This window comes from Solenopsis invicta, chromosome 16 (genome assembly GCF_016802725.1).
Source record: "Solenopsis invicta isolate M01_SB chromosome 16, UNIL_Sinv_3.0, whole genome shotgun sequence".
Lineage (NCBI taxonomy): Eukaryota > Metazoa > Arthropoda > Insecta > Hymenoptera > Formicidae > Solenopsis > Solenopsis invicta.
The window spans coordinates 16716769-16736370 of NC_052679.1; the positions used below are offsets into that span (position 1 = coordinate 16716769).

Below are 19602 nucleotides of genomic sequence, written 5' to 3' on the forward strand. Positions count from 1 at the left end.
GTTAATAAATAAAAATATGTACATTTTATGTAATCCTATTTTTAGATGTTTTTGATGCTAAGATTTCATGTTATAATGATGTTATTACAATGGATGTAAAATAATATGAAAATATACACAATGACAGTATTTGTAAAAAAAATATTTTATTATAAGACACATTACTTGCAACCATATGAAAGTTTTCTTATAAACTTATAACAATATGCAGTAACGTACAAATATACAGGATATGACTCGCATATTTCTGTCAAATGTTATTTTTTTCCCTGATTGTCAAAATATAAATAATTTTATAAAGGCTGTTCGTTATGATTTTTCTATCTTCGATCTGCTAATTCAGGATAACTGTTCAAGGTATCAAAAAACATCAGATATACGTATCATGGGGTACAGTTTGCGTTCATTCTATCTATCTGTTGTTCCACCACAGTAGATTTCTTCTTACTGTTTTTATTTTGATTTCTAACTTTTTTCGAATCTTCCGCCTTATTTTCGAGATCAACCCTAGTTCTCGAACGAACGCCGGGTCCCCAATTTACAGTAGGGTTCTGTTGGAAGCGGGACAAATGTTTCTTCCGGGAAATCGGATTGGCGAGAGGATGCATAGCGAATGAGATATCCGTCGTGGACGATGCGTTAAGTAGCCGCGCGGCTGGGCTATTTTCAGCCAGCTTCTCTCGTTTTACAGGATGCTCCTTCTCCCAGGCGCGGACGATATCCCATATAACGTCGTTCGGCGCGTCCGTCTTGAAGGAGATCTTACTCGCGTGCGAGTATGATACCTTGTAACCCGCGTTTAGTAATGCTGATCTAAACGTCAACATCGGTGGAACATGACATTTAACTATAGACATCAAGCGATCTAGAGTATAATACAAAGGAATGTCCAGTTCCTCGTGTATCACGGTCAGCACGCCCTCCATTCTTTTTAATGTACCCAACTCCATGCTGTCCAAGTTAGACAACAATCGTGACACAAATCCATGATCGTGCAAAGGGCCTAGCCATATTGGACCACCCATGTGCTGCCGGTGTTGGCAATGCTTGCACAGTTGATCTATCGCTGGTGCACTCGGTAACTTGTAATTATTGGAAGCCTTTCTCGTCACCAACGGTTGAAAATTCATACTTTCGCATCCGTTACATTGATAGAGCATTCCTATCTTATTGGAGTTCTCCTTACACTTGTCGTAGCTCGTGAAGACTTTGACAAATACTCTTATATAAAAGTCGACGCTTACGGATAGCAATGGTACTATGTACCGTCCGTAACGTCCTGCGTAGGACGCGATACATTGCAATAATATCCTCAATGCAATTTCATGACAAGATTTCGACTTAATGGATATCGCTCCGTATTTGTAGTAGCAAGTTTCCGGAACGTTGCCGGCCAGAACAGCCATATCGGTGGCGGTAACCAGAAGTATGCCGCCATCGGATACGCATTGCACCGCGCCGTCCAGATACATCGAGGGACAACCATATGGATCCAAGTCAACTGCGTCGAAACGATTCCGCCTGCGCTGATACATCAGCAACGTCGCGTCCTCGTGATGAGGAGTCACCAAATTCTCGACTCCGTTATGTAAAACGTTCTGCCTGATGCTGTCCACCGCCTTCGCGGAGATGTCGTTTGCGACAATCTGCCGGACATACTCCACTTCCTTGGCATATCTTATACTACGCAAACCGGTTGCTGATAAAGCTTCCAGTATAGTGATTCCCTTCTGGCCTTCCGCAGCAGGCAACGCATTGACTTTATCATCTTTCCCCAACTTGTTTTTCCTTAGCACTTCTTCACTGAACCTGTCTTTCGAAAATATTGTTAGCACCGCTATACTGAGGTCCCTATTGAATTCTTGGACTGGATTATAAAACACCCTTTCATTTGTGATCAATATCTGTGCCTTTCCCTCGCTCACAGTAGGTACCTCAAGTTTTGGCTTCTTTGTACATTGTTCGCTATCCATACTTGCACATGGAACACTAAAATACATGTACATGATATATAACAAATGTATAATAAGATATACTACGAATATTAAAACGTGTATATAAAGAGATAAATACAGAGCAAGTCTTAAGTATGTTTTAATATTTAAAGAGTGTGTTCCTGAATAAAGGATGAAAACAATAAATCCTATGAACATTAGACCAAAAAGGTTTCATTATTAAAATAATGCACACAATTAAATTTGAAAATAGAACTAAATATTAAATCAGATTGTTTATTTATAGGGTTTATTTAAAGACTATTGTTTATGAAATAGAGAACCTATGGAAACATTGTCATTTACATGAAGTCATTATTCAATACTACAGTATTTTTGTTAATTATTTCGACAATAAAGCATTTTGAGCCTAATGCTCAAAAAAACATTTGCTCTTCCTTTATCCAGAAACATGAAATTTTTAAATATACTTCTGACATCCTGTATGATTTACATAAAGATGTAATAATATAAAGTTATAACTTAATTTATATACCGTTATTTTCATAAAGTCATATTAAAACTTATAGCACTTGAAAATAGCCGATGCTGTATTTGCACGTTCTTTTTGCCTCAATCATACAAACATCTATTTCAATCTATTTGTAACGATGAAATTATGTCTTTTCAATGACGAGATAACCTAACCTATATTCATAAAGCTTAAAACACCGGTGCTTCCTCGACAGATAGAGGAAGCTGTAAGTCGGACACGTGGCAAACATTATCAAATGTCGATAAAATCGTCATGCCAATTAGATTGTTTTCATGTGCATTGATCCATCAAAAATGAATTTACATATGGTATTGTCACAACAAAAGAAGATGGATTTAAAAAAAAAGTACAAGCAAATAAAAAAAAGCAATGCTTCAACATTTATTTACGTGATATTCGTACACAAACAATCACTTAATCTTATTTGAATTCTTATATCTACATTTCAAAACAGTACTGTTTGTCTGCCGCTATTTAGCTAAACTAAAATAAATATATCATAATATATCCTGGAGTCTATTGTGAAACCATGCCAGTTGGGCAAATGCGCGAGTTTTTGTCTGTCTCCTTGAGCTACAAGTTTACCGATGTTGTACGACGAAGATAAATGGTATCTTCTCGAGTTATAAAAAAAATCTGACGCAAAGACGCATGTTCAGAGTCAACTGTCCGCTCGCACAAGATTCTCTAATCGTTTTGAACGCTGCCCAAATGTCCAGAGTAGATTAACTAATCTAATCAGAAACCTCTCGTATAGTTGCACAATAATTTCCCTGATGTCTTAAAATCAAAGAATATGTTCGCACGCACACACCATTCTCAAGAATTCAGCAGCGGCAAACCGATTATCATTGAATAAAACGCAATATATAAAAAAAAAGTTTTTCCCCTCTCTTTAACGTACAAACGTATTTGCTGGAGTATAAATCCAAACGATATATTAAACGGCTGTATCTCTATAAAACTGAAAACAAAAAATCAACTTCAACTTTTCCTTTTCGCGAAAATTAGATAGGATCTTATGATCAAGCGTACGCTGAATATTTTTAAATTATGTCGAGTTTTAATTCGTAAGTTTTAAAAAATTTTATAGAGCTTCAAGCTCTTCTAATATTGAACGAGTTACGGGGATTTAACATATTTCGATGCAACAGGATTCATCTAAATTGTGAGTATATGAGATATATCTATTTAATATAAGATAAAAATTGTTATTAGACATATTCTTTGAAATTTTTTATTATCGAATCTTAATTAAAATTTTAGATAATTTAGATGATATTTTAAAGACACCTTTTTAAACTTTATTATTATTTTTATTATTACTCATTCTTTTAAATATTATTGAAGCTAATTGCTATTTTAGTCAAAACTATTCCATACAATTATTACCATAACCTAAGAGAATTTAAGTAAAGATCAAAGAATATGAATATTAACTTTTGACAAATTCTGACGTTTATTTAAACTAGGAATGTTAAGAATGCTTGATTGATCTTCATCAGAAAACAACATTTTCTACAACAATAAATATTTTCCATTACCAAGAAAAATATTTGATATTTTTCTTGATAATACGCTAAAAACTGCAGTTATAATTCTGCCTCGTTTATATCATGAGGCGATTTTATATGACAAATTTAAACGTATGTATTTGTGATTCTGGAGGTTTAAAGATTATTTCTAATGATATCTACATTGGAAATAAATTCACTGACTGGCAGACTGTCACTTCTGTAGAAAATACTAAGTTTTTATACATCAGCAAATACTTCTATATTATCGAGAAAAATATCAACATTTCTTAATTTTACCAGAGTTCAGATTAGTTTGATCATCATGAAAAACAAATACTCGCACTTTTCACGCCACGTCTTTTTCCTGCGTTGGTTTCTTGCTAAGAGAGGCGGTCTCCTCGTCGTCTTCCGCTTTACGCTTTTTCCTTACTAGATGCGAGATATCACTAGCAGGTTTGGACATACTACTACCACTTCCAGAAGCCTCATTCGCCTCACCATCACTAGTGCACCCGTTCAATCTCTCCTCCTTAATTTCTTTAAGTACATTGGCTTCTTTCTTCAGGTCCTTGATGTCTGTGATTTTTTCCTGAATTTCCGGAAGAAGTTCCTGCAACTCCTTGATCTCGCCTTCAACAGTGTAGAAGGGATCATCGGATTGGGGTGGATTATCTTGCAAAGTCTTCAGATGCTCAATCTTCGCTTCTAGCAGTGCGGACGCCTGATTGAATTGTTCAATGCTGATATCAAAGTTGTTTGCCATCGCGTGCGCCAATCCAAGCTGATAATGGATCTCGGCGATTGCACGATGGTCACGTGGAGTCAACTTCTCCAGCAGGTTCAAGCAAGCCTTGAAGTCGATTAATGCGCTCTCGTGGTTGCTACCCTCCATCGCGACTTCGCCCAGAAGGCGATAGGCCTCAGCCAAGAATTTCCAACCTGGAGGTCCGCGTTTCACTAGCACCAGTTTTGCCAGTTCCAAAACTTCCCAAGCGATCTAAAAATGTAAATTAAATGTCGGAATATTTATTATTGAGTCAATATTTAAATATTTAAACATCAGGTCAAATTAAATTAACAAAAATAACAATGTAACAAACAAAAATAATTAATATAACTTAATTCGATGAGATCTTCTAAATCATAATCAGCCAAAATAAATTACCTGTAAATTGTTGATTTCGTCCTCATCATTTTCCTTCTCAACGTCCTCTTCATCTGCTTCCCCATCTTCGTCTATCTCTTTCCTATTCATGCCACTACCAGAAGCTTCACCGTTGTGTAGATCAAAATCTCGACTACATCCAGGAATTTCTTCTCTTGGCTTATTCTTCTCTTGAATTTTAGTATCGACCGTTTTATCGGATTCTTCTGTTTTTTCTGTTTTATCAGAGTCTTCTGCTTTTTCTGTTTTATCAGATTCTTCTGCTTTTTCTGTTTTATGAGATTCTTCCGCCTTTTCCGTTTTATCGGAGTTTTCTGCCTTTTCCGTTTTATCGGAGTCTTCTGCCTTTTCCGTTTTATCGGAGTCTTCTGCCTTTTCCGTTTTATCGGAGTCTTCCGTTTTTTCATCCTTTTCAGTCTTCGTATCCTTCAAATCCTTCGAATCTTCATCCTCTTTCACCGTTGTCTTTTGCTTATCATCTTCCTTGTCCTTTGATGTGCAAGAGCTACTTTCCGCGACATGATTGCTTTCTGTTACCCCCTCCTCATTTTCTTCTTCTTCCTCCTCTTCACCTTGCTCGTCCTGACTGACTTCCTCGGATCCAGGTACTCCACCTCCCAACACTCCTGCCTCTTCGCGTGCCAGACCTAAAAGGGCTCGTCCATAAAGTAGATAGAGTTCACCCATCTCATCGCCGGTTTCTCCATGCTCCTGAGCGAGAAGTTCGCAGGCACGAGCTAGGACGGTTACTGCAAGCTGGTAATCGCGTACCAGGAGGTGGCGTTTGCCCTGAGAGATTGCCGTCGCGCCATCCTTGATCGGCACTTCCTCCGATACATCGGCCATCTAAAGAACAAAGGTAGAAAAATTCTTACATAGTATCAGTTACATATATTTTGAGAATAAGAACGACAAAATCTCAACGATGTAAGTGGGCTGTATCAAAAGGTAAGATCAAGCAGCGATCATAGAAAACTTGGAAAAGTAAATAAGCAAAAAATTTCTATTATATTATATCTCTTTCTGTAAATCATCTTTCAACACCGTCACAAGACAGTGATTTTTACAAGTTTCTATATTGATGTAATCGCAGTTTCGAAAGAATAATGGACGTATATGTACAGTATTGTACAGTCTACATCAGACTTTATATAAATATTTTTGGACCAAATATATCAAGAAAATATTTTAATATAAAGCTAACAAGAAATATTATTTCGGAAAAAAAATAATATTAATTAAGGCAAATTAAAAATCATAATTTTGTCTACAAATATAATTACTATCAAACGACGACTATTAAAGAAATCTTAATCTCCAATGTTTAATGCGACGCGAGCTTTATCGGAACAATTCAATTGTTTCGGAAGATGCAGAAGGAATGTGTGGGTGACAAGACGGACATCCGCAGCATCCGCGGGTGGGGAAGGAGAGAACCGGGTGGTCGTCCGCGTGGGTCGATTCATCGTGGCATTTCGACGCGGAAGGGTGGAGGGCGTCTGCATCGCGAGGATGCCGGGGAGAGAAAGCGAGAAAGAGATTCCAAGGGCGAACATCGGCCAGTAACGAGTCGAGGGACGCGGGCGTCGCGTTGCAGGCGTCGCCCTGGGCGCCGCCGCCGCCGTCCAAGAGCAGATGGAGTCGACCCGCGTGCCCCGGGGCCCCGCTTCGCGCCTCGTCTTCCTCTTCGTCACCCTCGTGCTGACCGTCGCAGGTAAAGAGACGTGAAGACCGGCGCCGCGTCCCAGAAGAGACTGACGTTCGTCTCAAACCGTGAAAAGTGTAAAGATCAACGCAGTCTCTTCATCGACATACATTTTGAGAAAGCTGGTGCGGAAGACATATCTCACCAGAAAGTTGAGAACAAAATTATACGGTCCCAAACTGTTTGGTTTTGACGCTGTTCCGAAGAAACTTTCCAATCCTCCCGCCTTCTTCTTTTCGAAGAGAAAACTTTATTATGAACCGGGACTTAACAGAAAAATGAGCAATTCAAATAACTGTGTCTTTCTTTGTCATTTCTCAGCAACGGGGCTCCTGTGCGCCGCGATAATGTCCGACCACTGGGAAGAGATCTACTGGGACAAGAAAGATCTCATTCACGTGAACGTCAACCTCACGTGGTATCTGAATGATCAGGTGGCGAGGCTAGAGTCTTCCGTTAATCATCGAAATAAACATCGTGTCGCCAAAAGTTCGTCCTTCCTAGTTTCCATGCACGGCGGGATTTGGATTATGTGTGTTTCATTGTCAGGTACGTACAATTTTTACAACGTTAAACCTAGAACACATATCTTTTGTACACGCTTTGAGATTTAAATAGATACATTACTCACGATTGAGAATGCAGAATGTCCCACGATTATTACAACTTATAAAATTCATTACAAATATTTTCAGTTCTGAAAATTTTAATTGTCATAATTATTCTAAATGCTGTTATTATTAAAAATATCAACAATAATGAGCAGACGATTGATAAATAGGAACGCAAATCAAAAGATTTTTTTTTTTTTTTTTTTTTTTTTTTTTACGAAGACAGATAAAAATTATTTATTCGTACGCATCAGACCGTGCTGTTCTCTCTAATATCCAAATCTTATAGGGATGTGGATACGATCAACGTTTCGTGTTTTTTCGCTTGTGCCAATAGAAACATTATCGTTCTTATAAATTGGCATACAAACGCGATTTGAATTTAATAGAATGGTGTTGCTCCAATCCACGAAAAAAGCAAGGATCACGGTCACGCGATCATACGAATACTCTCCGTGCTTAAATTGTACGATTCGACGGTTCGATATCTTCGGCCAGAGTCAAGGTGGCATCTAAATATAGTCAATGTGTGCGTGCAATATAGACGAAGTAATATCTCCTGACAAAATTTCAGCAAACATATATTACATTTCTACGAAACACGATAAACATCGTTTTTCATCAAGTTTTTTTCAAAGATATCATTAAACTTTTTTTTAGATATTATCGTTTGCTTTAAAACGCAACGATTTCTCGAAGTTTTATATGATAAAACTAATTTCAAATAGATAATAAAATTTGTGAATAAACCACGACAGTAGAGCTAAAAAAAAACACTTAATATTTAGAGACATATTTAATAGAATAATGTATCTAATCTAACGTTCAAATGTTTATGATATCTAGCACAGTAAGTGATGCGCTTTTCAGTTAATCGAACTCTTCAAGGGTGCAACCTTGAAGAGTACTTGAATTCGTAATTGTTTCATTTAGTTATTTTTGCCGGAATTACGTTCATAGAGTTTAAACACGCTAAGCAGTGCCTAGCACTGCCAGCACCACCTTCGCGCGTGACATTTAAATCACGAGTGTTAAATTTTCCTACAGATATATCAACCAAAATGAGATACATATATCAGAAGTGTGATAATCCACGTGGCCTTTGTTATTCGGCAATTTCTCTAAAACGAAGCACAAGCGTTGTTCCCTTCCATTGTAACTATTTTCTGTTTTCTCAATTGAAATATATTTAAAAATGAAATTTGCTGTGAACACCTTATAATTTTATCTATTTAAATATAATCTATCGAATTAAGAGAAAATCTATGTATCTATTCCATTAAAAGAAATGCAACGGTTAAATTAGTGGCAAATGCTTTTTCTAGAGGAAGAGATACAGCTGTTAAGTCAGGTGGGTTTCCCACAAAAAAGATGCGTCAATTACTTGAGGCCGAGTGAGGCACACGAGGAGACGCGCGGAGCTTGGCAAAATCGTAAGTAAATATTGCAATAAATAATATTTAATTGATGTACGCAGCATTACCTTTAGTCTCTAACAAACCATTTTATTCTTCGATAGAATAAATCACTATACTTCCTACGAATATTTATAAAGAATCTCGTTGGTTAATCGTTCCAACATTCTGTTCCAGGAATGCAAAATCTGAGTATCTCGTGCTCCCTAGTGTGCCTAATCATTTTAGGATGCGCTGCACTAATAGGATTTTTCGGGTTGTGTAGGCATCAATTATCGGCCGTGCTCGTGACAGGAGTGATGTACCTCCTTGCAGGTAAAATTATTTATTATTTTATCTTTTAAATCAAATTTAAATATCAAATAGAGAAGAGTATGACCTTTACAATGAGATAAACACGACTTCTCTATCTCTTTCTGTTTTCCCATAAAAAATTCACAAAATCAACTCTTGTTTTGATCTGTCAGGGTGGACAAAACACGAGAAAAGTAATTATTCAATTTACTTTTTTTTCTTCTAGTAAATAACGGTTATCTTTAACAAAGAATATCATCTTGATAAGTGTCTTGAAACTTTAGAAGAACTCATATAAAAAAAAGAATTTACTTTTTCGAAGAATATATGAAATTGTATCAAAGAATAAACAAATGGAATTTTTAACTTTGTATTCTTGATTGAAAAATTCAATTACTAGGATTCAGAATATATTTTGAATAAATTTAATGTTTATAATAAACCTATGATAGATTCGCAAACTTGAACACATGAACTTATGAAACATTTCAAATAAATAATATATAAATAATACAAATAAATAAATAATACTTTTTTTTGTGTGTATACAGAAGTTTATTTTAAACAAATATTACTTGTTTTAAGTTAATGACAAATGTATTAAGACCATTCAATTTAAGACTATCAAGAAAATCTAAAGATAACCGTTACTTAAAAGAAGTAAACATACCAGGAATTGAATCACTTTTCTTAGTACAAGAATGATATGTCTTCTGCATGTGTATATGCCCCCTTATAAACGGACAGTCATATGATCTTATTCCATTCAATTCCAGCAACATTCGCGCTGTTCACGCTCACGATCATCTACTTCAAGAGAGTCCAGGATCGCGGGACCAAATCAATAACGGATGGGCTTGAGGACGGCGTGATCGGTATGCCCGTTCCCCACAGTGTTCTCAAGGCCAGGAGAGTCACCACCGCGTGGAGCATGGATCTGGGATGGGGCGGGGTCACCCTCTGTGCCCTCGCATCGGTAACCTGGCTCGTCCTTAGTAAAATCATGCGCTTCAGTCCGATCGCTGCCATGATAGCGTAGCAATGGGACGCCTTCGAGGTCTAAGGTCGTTTCTGAGAGTCACGACGTTTCAATTGTTCTGCGCTCCTTTCGGGTAACGTCGAAACACTTTCCTGATCGATCAAATTGGCGCAAGAGATTTGTTTCACAATCAAGTTGTGCTGTAATCCCCTATATATTTTTAAACGTATTTCGAAACCGCGCGGTTTCTTTTCTAACTTTACTTAGACAATACGACAAACTGTTTGCACCAACTTAATAAATCTCGAGTGTTTATCTCCTGCTAGAATATCACTAGATTCCAAGAGTATGAATCTCCGAGATTTAGGATATTCTATGCCTACAGGAACTGAAACGGATCCTTGAAAAGGAGTGTAAACTGTAACAGTTACAGGTGATTATTGAGGAAGTAGAGTCCAGAAATGACCATCTCGAAGGCGATCTCGAAGGTACCTATTTTATAATTTATCTCGTTTGTATAAATATTCTAAATGAGGGAACGTGAGTTTGTCAAAAAGACAAAAAGCTTTCGATTGAAGCTTAAAACTGATCAATTGATCGTAGAATTGCTTGATGCCAGTTTGACAATTTACATTTTTCTGTATTCATTTTATTTACAGCAACTAAACAAGCTCGCTACCGAGAAACATAAAACGAACATGTCCATAATAACGAGAACAAGAGCGAAAAAGTGTAATAATTCTCTGATACGTAGATGCCTATAACATAATCCAAACGCCTTATGAGTAGAACAATAAGCATGTTTGTAAAATAAAAATGTTAGTGGTACAGGAACGAGGCATATACAAGAGAGCATAACAAACTTTCCATATATATATATATATATATATATATATATATATATATATATATATATAATATAAATTTTGTAATATTCTTCTTGAGAATTATGCGATTGTTAGTTTATACAATTTACTTGTACAATTTTGATGCTCTAAAAAATCAATCTGCATCACGCCTTAAATATCTCGATCTATATGCGGCATAAACTTTTCTTTAGCCGAAGAGAAGCTTGCTTTTGCTACAACTTGTTCTAGCGATTAGGGGATGTATTTATGCACAGTGAATATTCTGCATGAGAGGATCACGAAATGCCTTTCGTCCAATAAAAGCTATAAGAATCTTCCAGCCTGTTCTTTTCAACTGAACAATTCGCATTTGAAATGAGGCAATCAATAGCTTGGAAAGAGGAAGAATGAATGACCAGTGTAGACTAGGTACAGCTAAGAAAAAGAAAAAGAAAAAAAAACAAGTCTTTTGTCACTCGATGTGCCTTTGTGAGAGGCGTAGCATTTTTCTAACGACGCATTCTCCATTATTCATATTTTTTTAAGTGATTTTTGCTGTTTGTTGCTTATTGAAATTGATCGCAATAAAAATACTGCAAGAAATTCTTGGTTAAAAATCATTTGTATTCCATATTCATTGTTTGCAAGATTTAAGATTGTATTCTTTCTATTGTGGTATTTAAATATAATTTTGCAAAAATTCAAACTTCGTTATTATATTAGAAAACTAATCAAATGTTTTATATGCCTATTTTTATACTTTTATTAACAATTAATTTGACTATCAAAATTAATAAACTTATATAAAATTAAATGTTTATTTTTAATTAAAATAATAGATATTATAGATATATTACATATAATAATAAATAAGAATAAATGTAAAAAATGAAAAATATAAATATTTCAATGTTTAAAAATCTCTAAAAAGGTATCTATCCCAGGTATATATTCCAGGTAGCAAGCTGGCGTTATTTAATGCCCTTTGGCATCAAAAAGTCAAAGACGTTATGCTGATGTTAAAGTGACAACAAATAATGTCAGCTTGCTATCTGGAACGTTAGTCCTTTACATTTCAATCTTATACAGAAATTATTTTAGCAGAGTGAAAAATTTTATATCTTCAAAGTACCACCTCTCCTCCCCTTCTCCACCGTTATAAAAGAAACTCTCGCAACTATAATGAATTGAGTCAGATAAATAACTGAACACAATTATGCAAGAAACGTCCATATGAAATTCGTTTCGATAAAAATGCAAAATATACTTAATGATTTAAAAATGTGGGTAAATTGTTTTTTTATTAATTTTAGGCTTGGATCTTTTTTAATGTATACTAGAAGTAGAAAAATGTACAGACTATCCACTAATTACAGTAATTCAAAAATTATAATTTTGTCGGTTAGACGTTTTTTGCGAACTATGGCCAATTGTTTGAATGTGCCGGAAGCACGAACAATTCCGCGCGCTTCTTCTGTCGATACGGCAGGTCTCCTAAATTTAACCTCAAAAAGCGTCCCTCTCAACGGCTCACTTCACCATCGAAAAGACGATATTCATCATCATCTTTCCTGTGGATGAAAGCCTCGTTTTTCTATACGAATACCAAAGAATACGCGTTCATCGAGCCCACATCTCCTACTCTTTCTCAGAATCCTTCTTTTTTTTTATCATGAGCTACTTCCACGCAGAGAGAAACAAGGCATCCTCGATTTGCTTCTATTTATCAGTATCGTTATCTAAAACGTACTACAAAGACATAAATTACATTATTGCAAGCGAAAATCACACATCCTCTCCCCTCACCCTCTTTAATAAGCCATCAAGTTTGCGAACCTCGTGGAGAAACCGTTTAAATTATCGAAGAAAAAAAAAAGAGAACAATTTGGACGCCAGCGGATTCGGTCGATGCCGACAAGGCGCATTTTTTTTTAGCAAGACGTTAACCACATTGTGTGCGCGCACGTACCTCAATCGATTTTCCAAAATGATACTGCTACCTCCGCAAATTGACGTTCTCGAGCTCACGGTCTTTGAGGCGCACGCAAAGCACGGACGGGACTACACAGATGATTTCGGTTTCGTTATACACGCGTGAACTGCGTAACCGGTACGCGGGCAAACTTTACGAGGATTCGGTGTACGGTCATCGACCACGAAAGGCACGCAGAGATGACTGACTTGAAACAGAAGGATTGAACGTGGAATTTATCAATTTATCGTTATAGCTGTAGCGCTACTATCGCGATTAAAAAAAGGGATCTTCCAAATTGGACAGTGCGTTCAGAAATATCAGAGATATCATTGGCCGCATTCAGCGGACTCGACAGTTAAGACGACTGCTGTTATTGGTGTTGTCTTTTAGGGCTACTTTCACCAACGCCGATTAACTTAATCGCTGATTAGTCTATCGGAATTGACCAATCGTATTTGTCGTTAAGTAAAAACGACAAATGCGATTGGTCAATTCCGATAGACTAATCAGCGATTAAATTTAATCGGCGTTGGTGCAAGTGGCCCTTAGATCATCCAATCAGACTTTTAGACAATTTGTATTCGAGATCACTTCCTGATTGGTGATCCAACGCGTATCTGCGCACATGCGCGTTACCGTCTAACCTTCGTGTCACATGTGTTCTCGTTCTACATGGTCCTTTTTACCCGTGACCGGACGACTCGTACAACCGCGGTCCGGTTAGGATCTTCGTCTCATGCGTGTAAAATAATAGGAAGAACGCGAAATGGTAAGAAACTCGATCTCTCGCGTGCAAGCGCACGTCGTGACTTTTCCTCTTGCTGATTTCGCGCGATCGACCCGCTTAATTTCGTCGCGATGGCTCGCGTTCGTCCGCGCCGTGCCCCGCCGATTGCCAATCGCACCTCTGGCACACCATCTGCAACATCCTCCTTACAAATGTATTCGGACGATTCGACTTATTCATCATTTCCCGGTGACAGGTGAAACCAAATTTACTGCGATATCACGATAACAGCTGTGAGAATGCAAAGATCCCAAGTTTGTCAGCACGTGTCTGCGGTAGCGTGTGCACGTGTCGAACCAACACGTTTCCGGTATTGTCCGCCATTGCGATGGATTTCTCGAGAGCACGAGCACGCGGTATTAGTGACTCGTTGAACAATGACCCGATAAATAAAAGTCGGATTTTTATAGATAAACGTAATTCTGGCGAAGAGGAAGTCCGATGTTGCGAACAAATACGATCTTTTTTCTTCTAATCTCGGCAGCTGGCAACGTTCTGTGGCGTATGCTATACTACATGTAGCAACTGAAAATTGCTAAAAATCTTGTTTTTAGATATTTAATTTTGTAAATAATATCCAGTTATCAAGTGACAAGAAGTGATATGAGTCACGTTTGTAGCAAATTATAATTATCCATTTCATTGCAACACGAGTTGTTTTTTTTTCAGTCGTTATCAACGGCGCGACCGCTTATTACGGTGTACACCGAGAAGAGTGAGCCTTCGGGTGACACGATTTCCCTGCCGTCTGTCTTCAAGGCACCGATTCGTCCCGACATCGTGAATGTCGTCCATCAGCTGATTTCTACGAACATCAGACAGCCGTACTGCGTTTCTAAAGAGGCTGGTAAGTACTGATGCCCTCATTCTATGAATTCCATAACTATTAGCAAGTATATTTGAATAGCACAATAAATGAACACATAAAGATTGAATGTCTTTTTGTTTCTGACAGGTCATCAGACCTCTGCGGAATCATGGGGTACTGGACGTGCTGTGGCTCGTATACCTCGTGTACGTGGCGGCGGTACTCACCGTTCTGGCCAGGGTGCCTTCGGTAATATGTGCCGAGGTGGACGCATGTTTGCGCCTACTAAGCCATGGCGACGTTGGCATCATCGCGTCAACGTCAATCAGAAACGTTACGCTCTCGTTTCGGCTATTGCTGCTTCTGGTGTTCCTGCACTCGTGCAGTCTAAAGGTATGTGTTTTTTGTGTGCAGGTAACATTTTTCATGAAAAGAAATTTTATACAAAAATTTTTTACAAGAAAAACATTTAATTTTACATTGTATTTTATCAATAATTCAAAAAAATAAAAAAATTTATAGTTTTGTATATGTTTGTTTGATTTTATGATATATTTGTTTTAAAAGTAATTTAGATATTAACTAGCAAATAGATTATAATTGTATTTTTTTACTTGTGCATAGGACACTTGATCCAGGAAGTCCCGGAATTTCCGCTGGTCGTTTCCGATAAGATTCAAGAATACACGAAAACTAAACAGGCCGTCATCTTTTTGAGACGTATCAAGGCTTGGAATGATATCCAAAAGGTTTTAATTCTATCTTAATTTAATCTAAATATTACTCTTAAAGATTTGTGTTATATTTATATGCACCGATAAATGTCCGTATCTTTGCTAAGCAAAATTTAGCTGAGATGCTACCTAATAGGTGCTAGAGAGATATGGTATTCTGGCGTTCTTTACTAGTTTATACTTACTAGCAAGGGGTATGAATCACCAAACAATTTCCTTCACATTTTTATAAGCAATTTTTACTTGAATGGACTATGTTAAACATATTAGAATTTTTTATATAAAAGATGCAATTAGTTAATCATGCTAGTGCTCATGATTAAAATTATAGATCTTTAAAATTTTGAATTATCTTAAATTATATTTTATTTATTTTTTATTAGGTGTATAAGTCTCAACGTTTTCGTGCCGGCAAAGGTAAAATGCGTAATCGCCGACGCATTCAACGACGTGGGCCTTTGATCGTATATGGCCATGATCAGGTAAGCAGTTTTTTTTATACTATATTGTTTACTAATTTGTTCTATAAACATATGAGTTATATTCAAATTAAAATTGCTTTTATTCACACTCGCAGAGTGAAGCTTGCAGAGATTACAAAAGATTTTTATATGAATCACAATGATTTCTAGGGTATCCGTAAAGCATTCCGCAACATCCCTGGCGTCTCTCTTATGAACATCAACAAGATGAACCTGCTGAAATTGGCACCTGGTGGCCACGTCGGACGCTTCGTAATCTGGACAAAATCCGCTTTCGAGCAATTGGATGCTCTTTATGGAACCTGGCGTAAAGAATCACAGCTTAAAAAAGGATATAACTTGCCGTTCCCTAAAATGGCCAATACGGATCTGTCCCGACTTCTGAAGTCCGAGGAAATTCGTAAAGTCTTGAGAGCTCCTAGGTAATTATAAGCGAAGAAATGATCTTGTATATATCCCGATAAAACTTGTAGCCATCTTTTATTTAATGATAGCACACTGAAGCATTTCTTCTATCTCATTATTTTTATGATAATACATTTTATTCAATACAATTACAGGAAGAAGGTGGTGCGTAGAGTGAAGAAACTGAATCCATTGGCTAACACTCGAGCTATGCTGCGTCTCAACCCGTATGCTGCAGTTCTGAAACGTGCTGCCATCCTGACTGCGCAAAAGAGCCAGCGTGAGAAGAATCTTCTTCTCGCCAAGAAAGAAGGCGTAAGTATAAATTTTATCCTTTAATTTATTATACCCATCTTAGAATTATGCAATAGCATTGAAGCAAACTTTTAAGATACACACACGTAAAATATATAATAAATCTTTATAAGAATATCTTAAATAATAAGGTATTCTTATTATAAGATTTTGAGTTAAATATATATTATCGAAAAAATTAATTACAAGTATATTTTTTATTATAAAAAATGATGTAAATGGATTGATCAATATCATAAGAAAAATGTATTTGATTATGAAGTTAAAATATAATTTACTAAAATCCGAGATATATTATACATTTTCATATTTACTTATATTGCTTTTAATAAATTATTAATATACTAATATAAAAGTTTTCTATATACTTTCTTACAATTAGAGTAAATCCGATATATATCATTTATAAGGACCAATGAAAAATTACTTTATTACCTATTATTTGATGAGTATATGAAAGATCAATTCTTCTATTACTTCTCATAAAAACTAACAAAAACTTCTATTGCTATAAAAAAAATTAGAAATATAAAATACTTATTTTCTTATATTTGAAAAAGAATTTAAAAAATTTTTGAATTTTTGCCATATATAAAAGTATCAGAAGTGGTGAGATTTATGGCTACACTCATGAATGGAAGAATCAAATTTGACAAAGAATACAAAAGCTAAGCACATGCATTTTCATGTATTCCATCTTTTACTATCTCTTTACACTTATATAATATATCATAAAATAATAAAAAAAACTTTTTACACTTTATACAAAGAGAGTAATCATTTTATATAAATTGTAATTTATAAATACATTGCTGCACCTCTCCATAATATTGACATATTGGTTGCATTTGTTGAACGCAACGGTCATCTCAACTCATGGTTTTGTTAATATTAAAAATAAAATTACAGCACAATACTAATATAACATAAAGTCATATAACAGAGTGATTGTCTACTCTTTTTTTTTGCAGTGTAAATACCAAGGTTATCCTATAAGAAAAAAAGCTATATAATTTTATTTGCAACGACATATTTAAACACTATTGTAATTTATCTTCAGAAGAGGAATTATAAAATATAATGACCTTTTGCATTTGATATTATAACTTATCGATCATATATTGCAGGTGAACTTATCAAAAAGATCGGCAACATCCAAGACCGTTGCACTTTTAGAAAGGAGAAAAAAGCAACTTGCTGAATACAAGAAGACGGTGAAAAAGACTCCGAAACCTAAAGCTGAGAAAAAAGTATCTACTACGAAAGATACTACGAAAACTAAGAAGCCTGCTCCTGCTAAGCAGTCAGCTAAAAAGTGAACATCATACAAATATCAACTTATAAACTTGTAATTTTTATTTCTGTCTTGAAATAAAAGGCAGAAAATTACAATTGATTGTTGTATATGTGTTTTTAAAAATCTTAATTTTTTTATACTTTGTTAATTCTATGAAAAATCTGTTTATCTGCATGCTATACTTAACCCTTAAACGCACTTCCAGCGTCAACCATAAACACAGCATGTAAATCTAGGACCGGTACTCAGGAGACTCCTTTGAAAGAAATCTACTATTGGTTCCAATCAATACTTTTGAACAAATTTTTTTAAATGAAAGTTCAGAGTCTCAGAAATAATAGTATAAATGGTATTATAAATACCGAAAAATAATCTATTGTGAAGTTATTAAGAAAAAAATCATTACGTGAAAATAAAGATTTGTATATTCATTTTAAAGTTAAAGAGTGGTACTTTTAAGAAAAAAATTATAGTATTGTCATTTCTTTTAAAAAATGAAATTATGTAAAAAGGAGAATATAACTGAAGAACTTTTGTGCTGTTTGAATTCTAGTTGAGCTCTAAAGCTGATCAATGTTGTAATCGATAGTGGACACTTAACTCTCTCTCTCTCTCTCCCTCCCCCCCCCCTTCGCCTCTAATGCGAATGTTTCATCCCATTGTTCACACAGCAAACTTAAAAATATCGGTCTGCCAGACCCAATAATGTGTTTAAGGGTTAATCTATGCATATTGCATGTTACCAATGATATAAGACGCGTTCAATACCTGCTTCTATAACATTTAAAATAATGTTGAATATTTAATCAACATTAAAACTCAACTGAAATTTTATTTGATATCATTTTCCTTTATATTTATGTAGAATTTTTTATACTACAGGCTGTAACTTGCTCAAGATTTCCAGCGATAATTTGACTCGCGTATCGGCGAAAACATTTTTTTAAAGGTCATTTATTTCTATTGTAAAATTATCGCGGTATCCGTTGTAATTTTACTGACTTTTTTTTTTTTTTTTAAGTTTACATTCAGTGCTTTCCAGCTACGACACAAATCGACACTGTGTAACACAGTGTCCATTAGTGTAAGAGAGAAAATTTTAGTTGTTTCACTCACACTAATGGACACTGTGTTGCACAGTGTCGACTTGTGTCGTAGCTGGAAAGCACCCATTGTGATCAATTAAATCTCGTGCCTTCTCAGGCTTATGAAAGGCGTAAAGATCGACCGAGTCACTCACGCGCAGTTGGGCGCGATTTGTCAGATCACGTGACGCCGGAGCGCTGGATACATTCCCACCACGATTCCAACGATTCACTTTTTTAATCCTCAGCTTCAACGGTTTGATTATGGCAATGATCAGATATTATTAAAGACGGTCGGTCATGGGTAAATTTTCGTGACTGCCAAGTGGACTAAAGTGGACCTGGTGATAATTGAAGAGCGGTGACTATCGATTATACATAAAAATTTGCAATTGTTAACACATTTGAATAATACATTATTAAGGTTTTTTTATTATACGATTGCTTCATAAATTATGTATATATATTTACAATGCTGTAATATACATATATTGCTGCAATTTTTTTTTTTTTTTTTTAGTTATCATCTCTATAGATAATTAATTGAATTTCTATCATCTCTATAGATAATTAAATTTGGATGATAACATTGCAGTTTTTAATAAAAATCGAGTACATTAAAACGAGTTCTAAATACATAAATTTAATCTAAGAAACATCAGGATAATAATAAATTATAAAATTAGTATT

At 35.6% G+C, this 19602-nt stretch overlaps 3 protein-coding genes across 5 annotated transcripts in view; 2 read left to right on the plus strand and 1 right to left on the minus strand.

Moving 5' to 3' along the window:
* Positions 1-11627, plus strand: part of LOC105203030 — a 60241-nt gene extending 48614 nt beyond the window's left edge. The window contains exons 1-5 of one of the 3 annotated variants that reach the window (XM_011171741.3): positions 6018-6886; positions 7199-7426; positions 8814-8921; positions 9081-9218; positions 9974-11627. In XM_011171741.3, coding sequence (XP_011170043.1) covers positions 6808-6886; positions 7199-7426; positions 8814-8921; positions 9081-9218; positions 9974-10236 — 816 coding nt within the window. In that variant the 5' untranslated portion in view covers positions 6018-6807 and the 3' untranslated portion in view covers positions 10237-11627. Of the gene's footprint in view, positions 1-6017; positions 6887-6983; positions 7003-7198; positions 7427-8813; positions 8922-9080; positions 9219-9973 lie in introns of those variants that run through there. The other 2 variants (XM_039459128.1, XM_026133714.2) reach the window with 2 other exon arrangements.
* On the minus strand, positions 128-13239 carry LOC105206510 (nuclear autoantigenic sperm protein). Its single transcript, XM_026133717.2, is given in 5 exon segments — positions 128-1974; positions 3474-3484; positions 4351-5004; positions 5173-6018; positions 12994-13239. Coding segments are annotated over 4 exon segments (3102 nt in total). The 5' UTR covers positions 12994-13239; the 3' UTR covers positions 128-383.
* Positions 13240-13616: 377 nt separating this feature from the next.
* On the plus strand, positions 13617-17926 carry LOC105203034 (60S ribosomal protein L4). Its single transcript, XM_011171753.3, has 8 exons — positions 13617-13768; positions 14456-14633; positions 14742-14987; positions 15219-15343; positions 15712-15810; positions 15961-16232; positions 16371-16530; positions 17658-17926. The coding sequence occupies exons 1-8, from the start codon at positions 13766-13768 to the stop codon at positions 17847-17849; spliced, it is 1275 nt and encodes a 424-aa protein (XP_011170055.1). The 5' UTR covers positions 13617-13765; the 3' UTR covers positions 17850-17926.
* The last annotated feature ends 1676 nt before the right edge of the window (positions 17927-19602 follow it).